The sequence below is a fragment of the Coregonus lavaretus genome (genome assembly GCF_964263955.1).
Source record: "Coregonus lavaretus genome assembly, chromosome: 9".
NCBI classification, from domain to species: Eukaryota; Metazoa; Chordata; class Actinopteri; order Salmoniformes; family Salmonidae; genus Coregonus; species Coregonus lavaretus.
In genome coordinates, this window is record NC_139996.1 from 26,097,611 (window position 1) to 26,111,434 (window position 13,824).

The window sequence follows — 13,824 nt, forward strand, 5'->3', positions numbered from 1 at the left end:
AGCTGATAGTCACCTCCTTAAGTCTGATAATGAATGTGTACACACACACGCGTGCCCATATCACACCCGCTTGCATTCATATGTGCACATATTTGTGTTTGGTACAGTATATAAGAACAGTACTGACCCAAGCTAAGGTGTATTCACCAGTGGTTGTGATTTCAGGAGTGACCATGAAGAGTCTCGTTATTGTGTTGGTATGTGCTGTGCTCGCTGAGGGACTCCACAGGTAAGTGCTCCAACCACACATCTCTCTTTCTCTCTCACTTCAAATAATATAGTCTCTCACATTCTTTCCTTTTCACATTTTCACTCCATCCAGTTGCCCTTTTTCCCTAAATCCTCCCTAAAACACTTTTCTTTTCTCATCTCTCATAGTCACTGATAACTCCTTGTCGCTCTCTCTCCTCCTCTTTGCAATTGCAAAGTTCACCTTCATATGACAATCTGAGTGTATCTGTGTGCTTGTTACCCTAGGATCCCTCTGGTGAAGCATAAGTCAATCCGTGAGAGAATGATGGAGAAGGGAGAACACCTGCCCTACCAAGACCCCGCTCTCAAATACTTTCCTGATGAGTTCGCTGGCTCCACCACCATGTACATCAACAACTACGCTGACGTACGTACATGCTCTAAAACACAAGCTTATGGTCTATCTAGAATGTTAGTCAATGTCCTATCTGTCTATATCCATAGTAGTCTATTTTCATATTCTAGAATGAAGTTCTATGATGTAGGCTGATGTAGAAAATATGAATTCTAGTTCTAACTAATTAAATAACTACCATGTCAAGATAACGACTAACTCCATGATCTAGACTCTAAACCACGCAAACCACTCTAGATCTGAATGCTTTGTTGTCTGAATGTATTAGCAGCATCTCTATCTTTGTCAACTGTATTTTCCCTGTTGTGTTTTCCAGACCACCTACTACGGAGCCATCAGCATCGGTACTCCCCCACAGTCCTTCCAGGTGTTGTTTGACACTGGCTCTGCCAACCTGTGGGTTGACTCCGTACTCTGCAACACTCAGGCCTGCAGTGAGTACAGCTGGATAGCTTCATGACAATGAATGCCACTGCTAGCTACTATCACAACTACCTACTATGTGTATCAATTAAATACTACTTCCTCAACAATAAATGTTACTAACTGTACTACTACTACTATTACTACTACTAATACTACTACTACTACTACTACTACAGTACTTCTACTACTACTATTACTATCAGAGACATTTAAGTCCATTATCACTTCTACACACTTCCCAGATAAATAATTAGAAGACAGTATATTTCCTCTTTAAGTTGTTTGTGACCCTTCCTCCTGCAGACACCCACACAAAGTTCAACCCCCAGCAGTCGTCCACCTACTCAGCCAATGGGAATACTTTCTACCTACCCTACGGAGCTGGCAGTCTCAGTGGAGTCTTCGGATATGACACCGTCAACGTGAGTCCCAGCATAACAACCTTACAAATACTAAAGTCCTTCTACCACAGTTATTCTTCATTACAAGCAATAATAAGCCACAACAGATACAGCCACAACAGTACAATTACTTCCATTCTAACAAAACCAAAGTGTTCCATGATGCAGAGTGTGTGTGTTGTTTGTCACCTCTTTAGGTTGGTGGGATTGTCATCACCAACCAGGAGATTGGTCTGAGCACTGACGAGCCAGGTCAGAACTTTGTTGTGGCCCAGTTTGATGGTATCCTGGGCCTGTCCTACCCTTCCATCTCAGCCGGACAAGAAACTCCCGTCATGGACAACATGATGTCACAGAACCTTCTGCAGGCTGACCAGTTCGCTTTCTACATGACCAGGTCAGTACTCCTACCATTACTTATAACACACATATACCACTACCACTACTTACCACACATCTACCACTACCAGTACTTACCACACATATACCACTACCACTACTTACCACACATATACCACTACCACTACTTACCACACATATACCACTACAGATGTCGGATCTAAATTGGACGCCTATCGTCGCAGGAGGAAAATAATCCTGCAGAGGAGGAATTGAATAACTGAATAATTATTTAGAATTAATTGTTTTAGATCAATTGTTTTATTATATGTTGAAGGCAAGCAATAGGCAGAATAAATTATTGTTTTCCTCAATTCCTGTGTGGGCCAGCGGTTACAGTCACTGAACCCGGCACATATATGTCAGAGTCGCATGGGTTCAAATTCTGCCCTTTGACTCATGGATCAATGTCTATTTTGACGCATTCATTCTGTGTGGTTACAGGATTAAAACAGAAACAACTCAAAGGTTAACAGTTGAAAATGCATTCCGATTGGTTAAGGTTAGGGCTATGGTTTGGGGAAGGCTTAAACAAAATAATAAAATTGACGCGCCTATGCATCATCAGTATTCATAATATTCTTAATGCTCGCTAGAGCATTGTGATCTGCCATAGTGCAGTGCTCTAAGCAGCTCGCTCAGAACCTCATGAGTTTGCGCACAGTGCTTGGCGATATACTGTAGTGACCAGCCTGAGACTAAATTAGGCCCACAAGTTAATTGGATTTATTTAAATGATTTCAAGAAGTAAAACAAATAGTCTGATAATTTACACATCTTTGGATAGACTCAAATGCATAACCATCTTGACATTACATTATTTAAGAGACGCTCTTATCCAGCACGACTTACATTATTTTTTTTTTCAAACTGGCCCCCCGTGGGAATTGAACCCACAACCCTGGCGTTGCATGCTCTACCAACTGAGCTACATCCCTGCTGGCCATTCCCTCCCCTAGACGATGCAGGGCCAATTATGCGCCGCCCCATGGGTCTCCCAGTCACGGCCGGCTTCGACAGAGTCTGGATTCGAACCAGGATCTCTAGTGGCACAGCTAGCACTGTGTTGCAGTGCCTTAGACCACTGCGCCACTCGGGAGGCCATACAAATTGAAATATTAAAGCCACACAATACAGGCTTTCAATCCACACCAAAGACCAGAACTATATTGACAATTATACTGTACATAGCCTAACTATAAAACGTGGACGAGCATCCACACTGGAGGAAAGTTTGTCGTTCTGCAGTAGGCCTACATCTGTCAATCAGCTGATGGCCCAAATCAGCTCATCAACTCACACCTTTCATTATGTAATAATGGATAGGCTAACAGGTAGCCTTCAGAATGTAGCCTATTGGAATATAATCAAATAACAAGGGAACTATTGTAGCCATCGATGGCACTAAGATTATCGGCAGCTGATGTCTCGTCAACCATCAATACGCTCTAAATTCACCGGCACAGCTTATCTCAATAGCAACCATTATTGGTCACCTCATTACCGCTCCCTAAAAAAGGATGTCAGTGTTACCTTAGTCCTGCTTGCAACCAAATTCTTTCAAGATATTTTCACCCTCTGGTTGGTATTGTAATAAGCACAACTTAGAGTCCTTTTTGAACAGACTAAGGATGATTCATCTATTTGACAAGGATTCCATACAATATAAATAAAGTATCTACTGTGGGAATTTACATGACACTAATTTTGGTGTAGCCTATAGTTAATAATTTATTGGTTTCCTATTTATGTTATCCAAAAGTGTCTGATATGGTCATTTCTTATCAAGATCGGATGTAAAATATCCCTGGACTGTCCATATTTAAAACATGTAAATATATCTAGTAAATTGGGGGGATTGAGGTATTTGTGCCAGAAGGGTATGGGTTGGAATCGAAACCACGCAAACAGGGTAGGACTATATGTGCGCGCTGAAGGCAACAGGCCAAACCCACCCCACCCCACCCCACAAATGAACTCAATTTTGAACTTAGCCTCCACTTGAAACTTGTATGTCATAGCCTAGTGGAGACCAATATCTATCTTGTGTTATTAAGCTATATAAAACTACGGTTGTTGATGTGTATGAATGCATTTCAGATACATTTTTGTACATTTGAATGTTCTTGCCAACTGCCTTCTTTCTTTGGAAAACTTTTTGATGACTTGAAACTTTTTTTCTGTGCAGCGGCGGCCAGCAGGGCAGTGAGCTGTCATTTGGAGGAGTGGACACCACCAAGTACCAGGGTCAGATCTACTGGACCCCCGTCACCTCCCAGACATACTGGCAGATCGGCATCCAAGGGTCAGGATCAACCACACCAACCAAACATACTTAACCAGACACTGACATCAGAACCACTAAGAGCCGGCAAAAGCTGGGGTGAAAAACTTCTTTTGGAAGTTTTCAAAAAATGTCTAAGGCCGCTGTGAATGCTAGTCTGTCTGTCTTTCTGTCTGTCTAACACTAACCCTTGTATATCTCCAGGTTCCAGATCAATGGTCAGGAGACAGGGTGGTGTGGGCAGGGCTGCCAGGCCATCGTGGATACAGGCACCTCCATGCTGACTGCACCCGGACAGGTCATGGGAACTCTGATGCAGTCCATTGGAGCCCAGCAGGACCAATACGGACAGGTAGCAGGAAGCCACTATAAACCACTACAGACCAGTACTAACTGACACCATAAACCAGTGTAATCCAGAAGGGACAGTTTGGGGAAACCATTACAGAGTAAACCAGTACAGGGAGGTTTTGTCTCACTCATGTCTGTGAATTGTTTGTTGTTGTAGTACACAGTGAACTGTAACCAGATCAACAGCCTGCCTACTCTCACCTTCACCATCAATGGAGTCAACTTCCCCCTGCCACCATCTGCATACATCCAGCAGGTGAGTGTCTGTGTGTGTGTGTTTGTGTGTGTGTGTGTGTGTGTGTGTTACCCTCTAAGACTGACGTTAGGATAATGAAGGCCATTTTAGATGGCTCAAGCTGGTCCATAAGCCTTGTGTGTGTGCCTCAGCCATGTGTCAGAAGTGCATGTAAATGCATGTGTGGTGTGTGCATGCATGCGTGTTTGTCTGCGTGTGTGTGTGTATTGCACTCAACATGCGTGTTCTCCTCTCTCCAGAGCAACCAGGTCTGCTCCGTGGGGATCACCCCCACCTACCTGCCATCCCAAAACGGACAGCCCCTGTGGATTTTGGGAGATGTATTCCTCATGGAGTACTACTCCGTCTACGACCGCACAAGCAACCAAGTGGGCTTTGCCACCGCAGTCTAAACCTGACCAACATGACCATGACCGTAAACCAACACAGGCTCCGACCGTTCTTAGAACTCTACCACCCCAAACCTCACACCGAATCTATTCCACCTCTGGCCATTCTAGAACATCAATCACCAAAGGCAACTATTCTGAATCACCCATAGCAACCACTCTGGTCATTTTAGAACACATATTACCCATGGCAACCACTCTGGTCATTTTAGAACATATATTACCCATGGCAACCACTGTGGGTCAGTTTGGCTTTGGTCCAGAGGGGTTAAAGCAAGCATCGACATCATTGGGTTAAAGCTGTGGTCTTTGTTGATGACATCTGCTAATATATTCAGTTCAGCTGTAAGGTTGTTTCCTTTCTACTCTGGCATTGCAATGACAACCTCCTAGTTCTCAGACAACATCAGATGTGAACACAGGTTCAGCCATGTTGCTGATTGCATTATGATGCTGAGTTGCAATTCTGAGTTGAGTGAAAAAGAGAATGAGCTACAAAAACACAGTGAAATATGAAAATAAGATTTTTGACACTTAAATGCATTTTATCTCAAAACTGGATGTATTTGATATTAATTTAGTTTCCATTTAGACTGAATAAACGATTGAAGTGCACAATAATCCTATTTGTTTTGAATCCCTGTATATGACATATCAAGCTCATGATGCCTGTAAGACTGAAATCACACCTCACATTCACCACTGACTGTTGCCAGAAACTACAACAAAAAAAAACAACAAGAGCATCTTACCCAATTGGAGCCTGTAAATATATCCAACCATCTACACATCTTACCTATATAAATATTTATTACATAATGGCAGTAATAGCTAAATATCACTGAGTCAAATATGCCATCTGTTAAATGGCATTAAGTCCTAAGTATCCTCAGGAGAGCACCAGCAGTGTATACTGTGAAAGGGACTTTAATGAAAGCTTCAGCATTTCATTTCTCCTAACAAGCTCTCATTATCTCTGCAACATGGTCAGGGGCTGGTGTGTGTTTTTGTTTGTTTCTAATTACCCTCTTTGACTAACATTAGGATAACGGAGGCCATTTTAGATGGCTCAATCTGGTCCATAAACCTTGTGTGTGTGCCTAAGGCAAGCCAATATCAGTAGTGCATGTGAATGCATGCGTGTAGTGTGCATGCATGCATGTTTGTCTGCATGTGTGTGTGTGTGTGTGTGTGTGTGTGTTTGTTTGTGTGTGTGTGTTGTGGTGTGTGTGTCTGATTAGGATGAAAGCTCATTAGTGAAATATTCAGGATTCTACAGTGACACATTTTCACCACATCATGAAACACACACACAGGTATGCACACTCATGCATTCATGCACTCACACATGTACGCACACACGTGTGCACACACTCAACAGCATGAACTTATAACATGAATATCACACACTCGATCATCCTTAATAATACAGATCAGAGCCTGCAGTCAATAAAAGTAGCAGAGAGCCCACTCTAGAAATGTGATGTAAAAAAATGAACAAAATCCAAAAAGGTTACTTTGGAGATATAAATGAATGTAAATAAAGTGTATTCTCTAAACACTACTCATGTTACAGAACACACGATAAGGTTTCAGATGACACTAATATTGGCATTGTAGCATCTACAGACTCATCATTGTAGTTTCTTAAAAAAGGACTGCGTATGGCCAAAATATCACACATTTCACAGCTTTAAAGCTGGAATCCTTAATGGTGAAACTGCCATGTCGGTTTGGGATATTACATCAACAAAGAAGTTACTGCAAACAAACAGTGTTTTTTCCCCCTCAGACATTATTGCACGCACGATAGAACACCAGAATATGTACTGCAATAGATTTTTACCCCACTGCTCCACGCAGCTTACCTCAATTTCATCCACAAAACAAAAACAATAACAAAGGTGCTGTTTCCCCTAATGCAGATTCCATCTTTAATTCGCTATTTTTTAATCATTCTTTTGGAATTGACCTTTATGCAACAAGTCCAAGTCTAGAAATATAGAGAAACCTGGAAAGGTTATGGAAAGATTTTACGTTAGAACAGGTGAAGGGATAAAGATAAGGAGAGGAAGCAACATTGGACTATTGAAATACATGACTGATGATTTAAAGTAAGTTAATATCTCAGAGGAGGAGGGAGGAGATGATGTCACACATCAGTTCCTCCACCTTCCTTCCTTCGCCTTCGCCCTCTCCCCTCCTCCTCCTCCCCTACTCTCCTCCCTCCTCCTCCCCTACTCCCACCTCTTCTCTCTCCTCCTCCTCCTCCTCCTCCTCCAATTAATCTCCAGGGGACCTGTTTTTCTCCAACAGTACAATCCTAATGATACCACATCAACAGAATCAGGATGTGTCTGTGTGTCTGTGTGTCTGTGCGTCATGATGGAAAATCACCACAGCTGGCTCTCCATACGTGTCGCCATGGCGGCTGTCAATACACCAGGGGGAATGAAGACACATGATTGGCTGATTGGCTCAAGAGATTGAGAGAAAATGAGAAATGGAGAAAGGGAGGGGAAGAGAGATGAGTAAGGAGGGAGAGCCAGATGGGAAAAGGAGGATGAGGCTAAACAAATGTTTCGGATATCTGGGGGGACGAGTCACATCATCAGCTGTGGTATGAGAGAGGGGCAGATGGGGAAGTGTGTGTGTGTGTGTTGTGTGCATGTGTGTGTGTGGGGGGGAGTGACTCACATACAGGTTAAACGGGGTGATGTCACCTCCAGCTGCAGTAGCTCCAGGGAGTGGCCCTGTCTACGGTGGGCATGTCCAGTGGGGCACAGAACTGAGCCAATCACAGCACGGTAAAGAGAAGAAGAATGTGAATTAATTCATGTAATATTACAGAATAGAAATAGGGATTCACCTCATTACATTTCTATCTGCAACGTTCTGAACGTTTCACCCAAAAGAATACACCCACGTCGTTGAGGGCTCCGTTTCTCCTTGGTACTTGATCAATTAATAAATGAATGCTATTACCCATGTGACTGCCCTACGCAGCACATCCAAACATAAAAATGAGGAAGAGAACCTTACAATAATCATCACCAGAATCAGGTGAAATAGCAGCAATCTTTACACATAGCTCACAAACCCTAACGCTAATATCCATATTTAAAGCAGACATTTTGACTGCTCACTATATGATCCTATTGGTATTGTGCTTTGTCAGGTCCAGGAGTTTAGTGTACTGCTGTGTCTGTCTACAGAATCCATTTAATCAATCTATCTATCTATCTATCTATCTATCTATCTATCTATCTATCTATCTATCTATCTATCTATCTATCTATCTATCTATCTATCTATCTATCTATCTATCTATCTATCTATCTATCTATCTATCTATCTATCTATCTATCTATCTATCTATCTATCTATCTATCTATCTATCTATCTATCTATCTATCTATCTATCTATCTATCTATCTATCTATCTATCTATCTATCTATCTATCTATCTATCTATATATCTATATATCTATCTATCTATAGTGCTGTGGCTCTCCTGCAGCCCTGCAATATGTGTCACAGTTAAATGTGTCTCCATTTCCCGCCACCTGCAAGCATTGAGGAATGTGTGTCACACCAAAAAGCTGCATACTTACTGGGGGTAATAATAATATGCAAGCATAAGGCCACTAGTCCTCTCTCGCTCAATCGCTTCTACCTCTGTCTTTCTCTTTCACTTTCTAGTTCTCTCCCTCAACCTCAAACTCACCCTGACCCTGTCACTCAAAGGAAATGAGGGGAGGAAGTCTGTTTAGAATATTGAGAGTAGTCCAGTGGCATTGACTGCATAAAATGTATCACGCTATAATACAGCATGCCCCCTCGCTGCTTAAGCAGTGTTGCAATGTGTATCACGCCATAATGTGTCCCCCTCCTTAGCCAGTGTAGCAGTGACTGGTCCCTTCTTCTGCACGTGATCCTGCATAAATCATAGGGTCAGAGAGGAAACTGTGGCCTTATTAGGGCATGGAGACAAGAGACCAAAACCATGTCACAACCTAGTCTTTTACAACCTGGATCTGACACTGAGGAGGAAGGGGGATCCATGAATATGTGTCTTCCATTGTAAACTGCACTGCCATTCTATCCTACGTCTCTTCTGTTGTGTCTGTGTATTGTATCAGATGTGATTTGGCTCGTAGTGTAGTCGTAGTAGACAGGTCCCTGTCTCTGTCTCTGCCCTGTTGCTGGTCTATAGCCCGTGCTGTGCTATGAGTCTTTCCCTTCCTCTCTCTTCCTCCCTCCCTCTCTCTCCCTCTCTCAGACTGATGACCAGTCCTTGAGCCACAGACTTGTTCTTCCATCCTCCCTCTGTCATTTGTGATCATATCAGAGCAGAGCAAAGCAGACTAGGGCCGGATTTCCCGATAGCGATGGAACTTTGGCTTTAACAATGCATCTTTCCTACAACGGCCGAAGATATAACATGCGTTTCCCAAAACACCACGCAGAGAGAACAGTCGCTAAGAGCGTCGTTAAGGCATCGTGTCAATACTGATAGGATCGAAAGAAAGGGAGTGCTGCTCTCAGATCAGCTTTCTCCATTCAAATCTGACCTTAACATTATAATTATTTCACAATACTGACGATGGATCAGCTCCTAGAGAGTTATTACCACCTACGGATGCAAATATTGAGGCGGCTTATTATAATGCTTACCTAATAAAAATGCAATAAATCACAAATTTGGCACACGTTTGGCTACACATCATGAAATATATTGAGACAAATCACAGACAGTAGCCTACAAATAGCAAAATATAACTCTATTAATTGAACATTAAATGTATTTCAATACGATTGAATTAGGACAATAGCCTACTGTTTATATTTTACAGTTTTTCTCAGTCGCTTTGGTGCATTTCTTAGATCAAAAGTGCAATTCTTGATACTACTTGTACAAATTCCAAATCATCTAGTCACTTGTGCACATCATTAAAGCAATTTCTTATTCCTTTGAACAAATTGCAATTGCTTTTGTACATATTGCAATTGATAATGTACAAGTGTCAGCTTTTTTCCACATTTTCAATTGCTCATGTCATGTTGATCAAAATATAGTAGATGGTTCTCTGTTGAATAGTCTTACCCCTCAAAACATCTAGGCATTAGTTCCTTGCATAAGCCATTACATGCAAAATTGTTGAACTATTTGTCATAAACTGTCAAGCATAGTTTTACACATTTCTATTAGACCTTTTGTACAAAAACGTAAATTGCTGAATCGTGCAGGTGAAATTAACCCTCACTCATGAAGGAATGTAAAGTGTTAGTTCAACCAACAATCAACCAGTTGTCTAAATTGCTCAAAGGTGCATCTCATGAAGAATCAATTGGCAAGCATATATAGACAGACCACAACACAGAGTTGCAATTTTCCAATAATGGATGGACCAGGAAACGAACAGGGTCAACAGCCAAGAGGAGGAAGAAGAGGAGCAAGGATGCGTGGTGGAAGGCAAAACAGAGGAAGAGGCAGAAGAGGACATAGGCGCATATCTGATGACATAAGGGCCACTATTGTAGACCATGTTGTCAATCATGGCCTTACAATGGCTGAGGCGGGTCGAAGGGTGCAGCCGAATATTGGGAGATCAACCGTGTCCTCAATAGTACAAACGTTTCGAAGAGAGAACAGGTATGTCCACCAATGTACAGTGCACTGTTACTGTATATAAGCAGTATACTGTATACTTCCTACAATGCTTCATATTACAGTAGTCCACTTGTATTTCACAGCATACAGAAATATACTCTATACAGATACATACTGCACCTTACATGCACCCACCTGTATGTTTTACAGTAAAATGTGTGTTCGCATAGTTTTTGTCTATGTGAAAGTGTGCGATGCATCACTGCATTTTTCCACACATAGGACTGCAAGATTACCTCAAACCGGTGGCAGAGGACGCCTTTTCACACCTCAACAGGAGGAGGCTATTTGCACCATGGTCCGAGCAAACAATGCCATGAGACTCAGGGAAATACAAAGGACCATTATAGAAGACAACGATGTCTTTGAAAACATCCATACGGTTAGCATCTCAACCATCGACAGGGTGCTGCATAGAAACCAGATGAGTATGAAACAGCTGTACCGTGTACCATTCCAAAGGAATGAGGACAGAGTTAAGGAGCTACGGTACCAGTATGTACAGGTAAAACATATATCTATGTAACTACTTTACAGCAACATTTTATAGTGTTACATAGTACAGTAAGCATAAACTGCACACATTTCCATTGCTGTGGAAGGAACATGCAATATATGTACATTTTATGTCACTCTTCCTTACCAAAACAAATTCAACTGTGTGTTCTGGGATATAGCGTATAATGGAGTTGGAATCAAGTGAACCCTCTCACAACTTTGTATACGTGGATGAGGCTGGCTTCAACCTGACCAAATGCAGAAGGCGGGGTCGGAATATCATCCGTCACAGAGCTACTGTGGATTTGCCAGGCCAACGGGGAGGAAATATCACCATGTGTGCTGCTATTTCGGAGCATGGTGTCCTAACCCATATCCCCCTTTTAGGGCCATACAACACCCAGCATCTACTCAACTTTTTAGATACTCTCTACAGGGCTCTCATCCCTGATGATGAGAGGGGTCTGTTTAGAGAGCATTTGCCAAAGTATGTGGTCATTTGTGATAATGTGAGTGTCCATCGATCAAACATCATAAGGCAATGGTTTGTGACCCACCCGAGGATGCTCATAGAATTCCTCCCACCTTATTCACCATTCCTTAACCCAATTGAGGAGTTCTTTTCAGCATGGAGGTGGAAGGTGTACGATCGTCAGCCACACACAGAGATCAAATCAAATCAAATCAAATCAAATCAAATTTTATTGGTCACATGCGCCGAATACAACAGGTGCAGACATTACAGTGAAATGCTTACTTACAGCCCTTAACCAACAGTGCATTTATTTTAAACAAAAAAGTAAGAATAAAACAACAACAAAAAAGTGTTGAGAAAAAAAGAGCAGAAGTAAAAAATAAAGTGACAGTAGGGAGGCTATATATACAATAGAATAAAGTGACAGTAGGGAGGCTATATATACAGGGGGGTACCGTTGCATAGTCAATGTGCGGGGGCACCGGCTAGTTGAGGTAATATGTACATGTGGGTAGAGTTAAAGTGACTATGCATAAATACTTAACAGAGTAGCAGCAGCGTAAAAAGGATGGGGTGGGGGGGCAGTGCAAATAGTCCGGGTAGCCATGATTAGCTGTTCAGGAGTCTTATGGCTTGGGGGTAGAAGCTGTTGAGAAGTCTTTTGGACCTAGACTTGGCACTCCGGTACCGCTTGCCGTGCGGTAGCAGAGAGAACAGTCTATGACTAGGGTGACTGGAGTCTTTGACAATTTTGAGGGCCTTCCTCTGACACCGCCTGGTATAGAGGTCCTGGATGGCAGGGAGCTTTGCCCCAGTGATGTACTGGGCCGTACGCACTACCCTCTGTAGTGCCTTGCGGTCAGAGGCCAAGCAGTTGCCATACCAGGCGGTGATGCAACCAGTCAGGATGCTCTCGATGGTGCAGCTGTAGAATTTTTTGAGGATCTGAGGACCCATGCCAAATCTTTTTAGTCTCCTGAGGGGGAATAGGCTTTGTCGTGCCCTCTTCACGACTGTCTTGGTGTGTTTGGACCATGATAGTTCGTTGGTGATGTGGACACCAAGGAACTTGAAGCTCTCAACCTGTTCCACTACAGCCCCGTCGATGAGAATGGGGGCGTGCTCAGTCCTCTTTTTTTTCCTGTAGTCCACAATCATCTCCTTTGTCTTGGTCACGTTGAGGGAGAGGTTGTTGTCCTGGCACCACACGGCCAGATCTCTGACCTCCTCCCTATAGGCTGTCTCATCGTTGTCGGTGATCAGGCCTACCACTGTTGTGTCGTCGGCAAACTTAATGATGGTGTTGGAGTCGTGCCTGGCCATGCAGTCATGGGTGAACAGAGAGTACAGGAGGGGACTGAGCACGCACCCCTGAGGGGCCCCCGTGTTGAGGATCAGTGTGGCAGATGTGTTGTTACCTACCCTTACCACCTGGGGGCGGCCCGTCAGGAAGTCCAGGATCCAGTTGCAGAGGGAGGTGTTTAGTCCCAGGATCCTTAGCTTAGTGATGAGCTTTGAGGGCACTATGGTGTTGAATGCTGAGCTGTAGTCAATGAATAGCATTCTCACGTAGGTGTTCCTCTTGTCCAGGTGGGAAAGGGCAGTGTGGAGTGCGATAGAGATTGCATCATCTGTGGATCTGTTGGGGCGGTATGCAAATTGGAGTGGGTCTAGGGTTTCTGGGATTATGCTGTTGATGTGAGCCATGACCAGTCTTTCAAAGCACTTCATGGCTACAGACGTCAGTGCCACGGGTCGGTAGTCATTTAGGCAGGTTATCTTAGAGTTCTTGGGCACGGGGACTATGGTGGTCTGCTTGAAACATGTTGGTATTACAGACTCAGTCAGGGACATGTTGAAAATGTCAGTGAAGACACTTGCCAGTTGGTCAGCACATGCTCGGAGTACACGTCCTGGTAATCCGTCTGGCCCTGCGGCCTTGTGAATGTTGACCTGCTTAAAAGTCTTACTCACATCGGCTACGGAGAGCGTGATCACATAGTCGTCCGGAACAGCTGGTGCTCTCATGCATGCTTCAGTGTTGCTTGCCTCGAAGCGAGCATA

The 13,824-nt window shown here is 43.2% G+C and overlaps 1 protein-coding gene across 1 annotated transcript; it reads left to right on the forward strand.

Annotated features, from left to right (window-relative positions):
• Positions 1–163: 163 nt before the first annotated feature.
• On the forward strand, positions 164–5,634 carry LOC311134721 (gastricsin-like). The gene is made up of 9 exons (XM_084168492.1): positions 164–229; positions 478–619; positions 924–1,041; positions 1,337–1,455; positions 1,632–1,831; positions 4,022–4,138; positions 4,322–4,469; positions 4,626–4,724; positions 4,964–5,634. Exons 1-9 carry the CDS (start codon positions 174–176, stop codon positions 5,114–5,116), a joined length of 1,152 nt encoding a protein of 383 aa, XP_084024618.1. The 5' UTR covers positions 164–173; the 3' UTR covers positions 5,117–5,634.
• The last annotated feature ends 8,190 nt before the right edge of the window (positions 5,635–13,824 follow it).

What these genes read in the sequence shown, in the direction of transcription:
- LOC311134721 (XM_084168492.1), top strand. Translation starts at nt 174, where the DNA reads ATGAAGAGTCTCGTTATTGTGTTGGTATGTGCTGTGCTCGCTGAGGGA. An exon ending in CTCGCTGAGGGACTCCACAG is followed by an intron (nt 230 to 477) that starts GTAAGTGCTCCA and finishes TTGTTACCCTAG; the next exon opens with GATCCCTCTGGTGAAGCATA. An exon ending in TCGGATATGACACCGTCAAC is followed by an intron (nt 1,456 to 1,631) that starts GTGAGTCCCAGC and finishes TCACCTCTTTAG; the next exon opens with GTTGGTGGGATTGTCATCAC.